The 7,546-nt window shown below is 51.5% G+C and overlaps 1 protein-coding gene across 2 annotated transcripts; it reads right to left on the bottom strand.

The window, feature by feature from the left end:
• Positions 1-203: 203 nt before the first annotated feature.
• On the bottom strand, positions 204-3,790 carry LOC119621430 (ATP-binding cassette sub-family D member 1-like). Of its 2 annotated transcripts, none has more exons than XM_073006959.1 (2): positions 1,276-3,789; positions 204-574 (listed from the first exon to the last, which is right to left on the bottom strand). In XM_073006959.1, exons 1-2 carry the CDS (start codon positions 3,445-3,447, stop codon positions 554-556), a joined length of 2,193 nt encoding a protein of 730 aa, XP_072863060.1. In that variant the 5' UTR covers positions 3,448-3,789; the 3' UTR covers positions 204-553. The 2 variants fall into 2 exon arrangements, with proteins under 2 accessions (XP_072863060.1, XP_072863055.1); XM_073006954.1 differs by having other exon boundaries at positions 231-602; positions 1,276-3,790.
• Positions 3,791-7,546: the final 3,756 nt, after the last annotated feature.

Genomic DNA, 7,546 nt, shown 5'->3' with positions numbered 1-7,546 from the left:
GAGAAATGAAGACTTATGTTCATGCCAAAATCTGCATGTGAATATTTAAAGCAGCTTTATTCATAATTGCCAAAAGCTGTAAACAGCCCAGAGATACTTCAGCAGGTGATAAAGAAATTGTGGTACATCTATACAATGGAATACTACTCAGTGATGAAAAGAAATGAACTATTGTGCCTGAAACAACTTGAATGTATCTTTTTTTTTTTTTTTTTTTTTTTTTTTTTTTTTGCCAATGGAGGCTTTTACTGAGGGGACTGGGGGTGGCGCCCGGCCCGAGGGCTGAGGGCCTGGGAAAGGCACACGGTGGCGGTGGGGTCTCTCGGGCAGGTGCTGGCTCTATAGACAGCTCCCCCTGGTGACCCCTCTTTGGCACTGAGCTGGGAACATGGTGTCCGCACTCCTGGCTGGCAAGCAGAGGCCCGTGTGCTCCGGTGGCGGCTGGAAGTGTAGGCTGGCGGGGTGACGGCCACAGGGGCTGCGTTTGGCACCGGTGGGAGCCAGGGCCCCATGGGACTCAGAGGCTGGGCCACCCCCGCTGCTGGCAGGGTAGTCACATTGGCCATGGAGATGGCTACGAATAGGGAATCCAATAAATTAGGCTGTAGAAAGAAGAGGTGAGAGGCCGAGGGGGCTGCGGCTACATTCTCGCTCGGCAGGCAGTGCTGTGCGTCCCCCTCCCGTGGGCTCTTCAGGGCTCTTGTGGGGGAGAGGATGCAGGTGAGGGGCTCTGTGTGACCATGGGTCCCACTGGGCGGCTTTTATGGCATCCCATGGGACAGAAGCCTTGGCTGGCCACCCTCAGGGGATGGGATCATGGGGTCTTTGAGAGACTGACGAGGAGGGAATCATGGGGACTCGAGTCTCCGGAGGGAGGCCACCTGCAGCACCAGGGGCTGTGGCCTGAGTGGCTCCTGGGGCTCGGCTGTGCTGCTGTGGCCAGCACTGGGCCCCCGTGCCCCAGCTTCCTCCGCGGAGCAAAGTAGAAGACTCACTGCCCTGGACAGGGCCCAGTCACTGTGGAACAGCCCCCCAGGGAGTGGGAGGGACAGGGTGGGGGTTATGCAGGGCGTCACCCTCCACATCTACTTTCCCAAGGGCGGGAAGGGTCTTCTAGGAGGGGCCAGGCATGCAGGGGCAGGGTGCATGCGCAGGTGTGTGCTGCTGTCTCCTTCATATGATCTGAGCTTGGGGGCGGGGCAGGGGCCGGGGAGGGCCGAGTCAGGTGGAGGCACCCTGGAGGCCACCAGGGTCTTGTGGGCTAGGTGCCGGCACCTGTGCTGGGGCCATGGCCTCGCCCAGGATCTGGCAGAGCTCTTGGAGGCGCCGCTGCATCTTGGGAATGCCTGCCAGCTGCTGCTCCAGCCGCTGCTTCTCCTCTGTCAGGCTCAGGCGAGCAGCCGAGTCCAGCTTCTCGAACTTCCAGCCACCCTCCCCGTCGAACTGTAGCAAGTGTGTGTGGTACTTCCACAGGGAGGGCCGGTGGGTGATGGAGAGCAGGGCGATGCCCGCGTCCTTGGCTGCCTGGAAGATCTTGCCTTCCACATCGATGCTCACGGCACTGGTGCATTCATCCAGGAGGGCGTACTTGGGCCTGTGGTAGAACATGCGGGCCATGCCGATTCTTTGCTTCTCGCCACCCGACAGGACGTCCTTCCAGTCACACATAGCCTCCCAACCTCCCTCTCTCTGCAGGATGTGGTGCAGATGCACGATGTCCAGGATGGCTTCCAGGTCCTGCTCTGAGTAGCCCTTCCTTCGCATGTCCTCCACTGAGTCCGGGTAGATCACCTGGTCACGCAGGGAGCCCACAGACATATAGGGCCTCTGCGGGATGTAGAACATGCGCTGGGGTGGGGGCTTGTAGAGCACACCGCCGTACGTGGGCCAGAGCCCACCCAGGATCCGGAACAGGGAGCTCTTGCCGCAGCCGTTGGGGCCCGTGATGAGCAGATGCATGCCTTCCTCCACCCTGATGTTGAGGCTGGCCACCACCACCTCTCCTGAGGGCGTGATGATGGGGATGTTCTCACAGATGATCCCCTGCTCCACATCCACCACCTGGCCTCGGATCTTCAGGGGGCCCTCCACGCGGACACCAGATCGGCCTATGGTCCCAGACCCCGCCTGAGCGTCCTCCAGCTCCTTGGGCCTCTTGAAGTGACAGCGCTGAACATCTTCAAACACCTGGAACATCTCGTGCACCTGGGCTGTGTAGCCAGCAAGCTCCGTCACCTCCTTGTACGACGACATGATCCGCTCAATGGCATCTGCAGCCGCTGTCAGGAGGTTGCGGGCAATAGTGAAGGCTTCTGTGCGCTCACTCACCAGCTCCTCCTCCTTCTTTTCCAAGGCTGCCTTCTTCACGGCCTCTGCAGCTGACTCTGAGTAACCAGTGGCGGTGATGATGGGGACAGCCACCATGAGCAGGCCTGAGGCGCTCCACACATACTTCATGAGGAACTGCTCCAGCATGACATACCACAGGCGTTCCAGAAGGATGAGGTTGATCTGCGAGGCCAGGTCCTGGTAGGAGTGCTGTAGCAGCGCCAGCTCCACCTCGTGGCCCCCATAGAAGGCGATCTCCTCCGAGTTGGCCACCACACGCGAGTGCATGTAGCGCAGCTCCCCCTTCCGCCGCGCCTCCTCTGCCACCAGCTCCCCAAACTTGGGTGAGAAGGCCCGCAGCACGTTGGCCGTGAGGAACACCACGAGGCCAGCGATGGCTGAGGGCCAGGCTGTGCCGGCCCCACAGGAGCGGGCCACCTGAAGCAGGGTGTACGAAGTCACGGCCACGTCCAGGAGTGGCTTGGTCAGGTTGGAGTAGAGGTGGGCCACAGAGGCCGCAAAGGCCACCACGTCCTCTGTCAGAGACTGGTCAGGGTTGCGAAGCCGCCCGTCCATGTTGCTGACCCGGTAGTAGGTCTGCTGGGAGAAGTAGAGGCGGTAGGCATGGGCCACCAGACGGCTGCGGAACGACAGGGCCAGCTGGCCCTCCAGGTAGCGGATGGCACTGTTGACGAAGGTAGCAGGGAGGGCGATGAGGAGCCATTGTAGCAGCTGCCAGCCAAAGGCCCGCGGGTCCTTGCGCACGATGCAGCGGGCCAGCCTTCCGTCCAGGCGGGCCACATACACCGACAGGAAGGTGCGGCTCACCAGGGCGGCCGAGTGCAGGGCCAGCAGCCCCGTCTCCCGGCACAGGACCCGGGGGAACAGCAGCCGCAGGAGCCACAGAAGCCGCTGCAGGAATACCCGGTTCATGCCGGCCTTGGCCTCGGAGGCCTCCTGCGTGGACTCCTTGGCGGGCGCCTGAGAACCCCTGGCCGGGGCCAGGCACTGGCGCACCAAGGGGTAGACTTTGTGGGCTCCATAGGCCGCGAGGGCCAGGAGCACGGCCGTGCGCTTCAGCGTGCTCCCCCGCCAGGGCCGGGGCCTGGGGACCGGCATGTCACCTGGGCTGGCTGGCGCGCAGGGACTGGGGCTGGTGCCTGGGGCAGCAGTTGAGGCAGGTGGCTGGAAGGGTTGTTGTTCTGACCCCGGGCCTGTTGTCTAGGCAACTGGAAACCTTGCGATGGCCCTTGAGACTGTCGCTTTAGGCCCCCGGGGTGCTGCTGGGGCCCCTGGTGCGGTGGGCTCAGGGCCCTCCAGGGTCGCGGCCTCTTCGGGCAGCCCAAGTGGAGAAACTTGGCTCTCCTGTCCTGTCAGTGCCCTGGCTCCTGAGGTCAGGGCCTGGAAGGATTTCGGGCAGAGGGGGCGTCTCTTCCTCTCCGCCTTCTTCTCCTCCTCCTCCTCCTCCCCTGGTGGCGCCCCTCCCCGGGGCACCAGGCGCGTCCGTCCGCTCCGCAGCCTGGCTGAAGCGACAGTTACTCCGCCACCGGCCCAGAATCCCCACCCACCCCTCCCCAGGGGCGAGTCGGGGGAAGGGGAGGAGGCGGAGGAGGGGCGAGGGGCGGAGTTCGGGCGGGGGAGCCCCACCCTGTTCTCGCCCCTCGGCGAGGCCCGTCCCCCACCAACCCCGTTCTCGCCCCTCGGCAGGGCCTCTCCGCACCACAGAGCTTGAATGTATCTTAAAGGCATTCTGTTGAATGAAAAAAAGTCAGTCTCAAAGATTACATATTATATAATACTATTGATATTAAAATCTCATAAAGAGAAGACTATAAGGATAGAGAACAGATTAGAGGCTGCCAGAGATTAGGTATGACTGGAAAGTGTGACTACAAAGAGGTAGTGTGAGCAACTTTTTTGAGATGATGGAACTTTTCTGAATTTTGATTGTGGTGTTTATTAATCTATATATATATATTAAAACTCGTATTACTATATACCAAAAGAAAAAAAGTAAAAATCAATTTTACTGCATAATTTTTAAAATTGAATTAAATTTAAAAAGTTAAAATTTATGAAAATTTTTAAAAAGTCAATGCATACTATTTCTGTGTTTTAATAATTTTATTTTATTTTATTTTATTTTATTTTATTTTATTTTATTTTATTTTATTTTATTTTGTCTCAATTACCTCCAATTAGGTTACTTTGGTAGTCTGTGATTTCTAATGAATTCAAGAGTAAGTGTCCATTTTGCTTATGTCCTTTACCATTTTGGACAAAACCACAACTTAATTTGCTCTACTGTACATGACCTTCCCAAGTATGGGAGAGTGTGTTTTGGTTCAGTACCAAGCACTTCAACAATTTGCAGGGTTCCTTAGTACCCTATAGCATTCATGAAATTCTTACCATTTGCAATTCTATTCTTACAACTTCTGAAACTGGTCTTACCATCTGACCATCTCTTTTCCTCTGCTGTTGACTATATATAGCTCCAAATTATCTCACTAAGTTCTATATGGCCCCTCTGGACCATCTGAGATAGCAAGAGAAGGCTTGAAGCCTACGGAGGGCGCTCAGGCTATGTGGTCTCCAGAGGTAGAAGCCCCTCTCAAACATCTGTTAGATGTAGTGTCAGTGGTCAGGTGATGGGACTTACCAGACAGCATGTCTGCATCTCTACTGCTTAACTCTGATCAGTAAAAGGTTCAGACATGATCATTCATTACGCTGCTTCATAATGTTCATCTTAACATTAGTAAGGATATACAGGAGAGATTGTTATCCATACATATTTTGCGAGGTGAATTCTAAACACTTAAACACAGTAGCTTACTTTAAGGCAAAAAATTCCCAATAGAATATTCACTAGCATCAATTCTGGTTTCTTGGTTTTCCTGCATTTCTCTTCAAATGGTTTTGAGGACACCTGTATTTCTGAGGCTACTCCTAGTGGTTTCCATATAGAAAAAACAACCTGGAGAATTCTGTATTTTAAAATACACATTGTAGGCAGTTTAGCTGTAACAGTGTAATCACTGATAAAATACTTTATAATTCTTCAATGAACATCAGTGTGGTGCCACCAGAGGTTGGGGTAAGAAATTTCTCCTAGACCCAGCTACAACTGGCGTCCCACAATCCTCACTGGGATGAAGCACACCCGATGACTCCCCAGGGGTAGTTTTAGCCACGCTTGCTGAAGGGCACACTGGAAAGACCTAACATTGACTCAGAACAGTATCTTTATCTTACTCGGCGAGGGTCGCCTGTAATATCCAGTACTTATACAGCTGATGCTGGGAACTTCTGTCTCCTCTGTCAGGTATTCTTATACATTTTAAACCTGAAGCTGGTGTAATCACCAATCTTATTTAGTGTTTCTGTGTTCCACACACATTCTAATCTTGAAATTCTCAACCCCACCACAATTAGTACCACATTCAGACTATGAGACTGGGATAAATTGGTATTATTTCAGATATCTCTTAAATTGCTCTCTAACCAACAAGACTCTTAGAACACTTTCCAAAAGGTAGAAAAATGCTTTATGCTTAGCCCACAACCGAGTTATGGGAAGGAAACTACTTACTCCTAGCTAGTAGCTTTATCCTCCACCTCTCATCCCATTCTACAGGCAGTTGGGGAATCTGCAAAGTCCATGCTTTGAACACTGAATTACCAGCTTTATCCTTCCTCCTGTTTCTACCCTCACTGTTCCCAATTGGTTGGGTTGGATCCAACCTGGAACTTCAAATCTGTTTCCCAAAAGCTCATGATCCATCTTTTCTCAAGTCAGAGAAGGATTCTTTGCATGGGTGAAGTTCTCCAATGACCTTAATTCTTAGTGCTCACAATAGTGAAAGGAACTCGGGTGCTCTTGTTAAGGGAAGATCCTGAGCTTATCTTGGAGTTTCCTTTAGTCTTCTTGCAGATGAAGCTGATGGGTTTCTGATACCTACCATCTTTGATTGGGCTCACACCACAAGATGCCTACTTCTTTTATTATTTCTGCATTTAGTCATGCAGCATGGTCATTTGAGACTCTCTACAACACTTGCTTGCTTTTCTCCCAACGTTCTATCTTCCATTTTTCTCTCCATCCCTCCATTCCCAGAGCTTTACACACAAAAAAAGTGTTTCATATCATTGTAGACTGGAAGTTTCTTCATCTTCTCTCTGCTAGGTGATCAAGACCTTATGATGAGTTTACATGAGGTTTTTTTCATCGGCTAGGGATTTGTTCTGCTATTGGAAGTCAGTCAAGCAGAAATCTGTGCTAAGCAAGACAGAGTGGACACAAGCGATATTCTCTTTTTGAATAGGTGTCCAAAGATTTGAAACCTTAAAATCTAACCTGCTGAGCAGCATAGAGCCACAGCTACCTAAGTGTTCTAAACCTTGAACTTCTACCATGCCCTTACTCATAAAATAGAGAAGTAGTAATAAAAAATAGATTTTAATTCTTTTAATTCTCATATATAGGAAGAGAAAACCCTAATATTATAAAATTTTCTGATAACTTCTTGTTTTGATGCTTTCTGGCTTGGGAGACTGAAGGTAGAAAATTAGCCATGTATACATTTTCAACTTCAGGGAAAATGTATAAACCTAGCTTTTTGGATCTGAGGTCAAGAACTGTAGTTGCCTGTTACTTACTTACTTGGCTTAATTCTCTCTGGCCTTTGTAACATCTAAATAGTGTTACTGTATCCGTCAAGGTCAAACTAGGGATTACAAACCACTTGAGTATTTGAAACAGAAAAAATACAATGCGAGAAATTAGTTACTCAGATGATGGAAGCTCTGGAAGCCACACTAGGTACAAAAGGCAACCCGGGAATTAGTAACAGTTAGAATCCTCTACCACCCGCTGGCCGGAAGGACAGAGGAAAGAGGTGGTTTTACTGATGCTTAAAGACTGGAATCACATGGTGAAAGATAGAAGCACTGCAAGAAAGAGCTGCAACCAACAAGAAAACACAGCCATGGCAGGAGTGCTGCCCAAAATGGAGAAGGGGTAAAAGTCAGGGAGAAATACTATTAATTTTTTCCTTCCTGTCACTCTCTGGTCTCTTAGTAGTGGCTCCCATGGGCCAAACCTATTCAGAAGCAAGATAATGTGGGATGCTGGAAAATCCATCCTGGTGGGATCAGCCTCCTTCTTCCACAATAGCGAGCAGGTGATGGAAAAGATACATGGTGAATCTGTGGG

This window comes from Chlorocebus sabaeus, chromosome 2, assembly GCF_047675955.1.
Source record: "Chlorocebus sabaeus isolate Y175 chromosome 2, mChlSab1.0.hap1, whole genome shotgun sequence".
NCBI lineage: Eukaryota > Metazoa > Chordata > Mammalia > Primates > Cercopithecidae > Chlorocebus > Chlorocebus sabaeus.
Note: the sequence above shows the minus strand (reverse complement) of the source record. Positions and strands in the feature narration are given on the sequence as shown.

Bases quoted from the DNA above. Each gene is read 5' to 3' on its own strand.
- LOC119621430 (XM_073006954.1), bottom strand. From the start codon at position 3,447: ATGCCGGTCCCCAGGCCCCGGCCCTGGCGGGGGAGCACGCTGAAGCGC. The intron at 603-1,275 runs GTGCCGGCACCT...TTCTTTCTACAG, and splicing joins AGGCCATGGCCCCAGCACAG to CCTAATTTATTGGATTCCCT.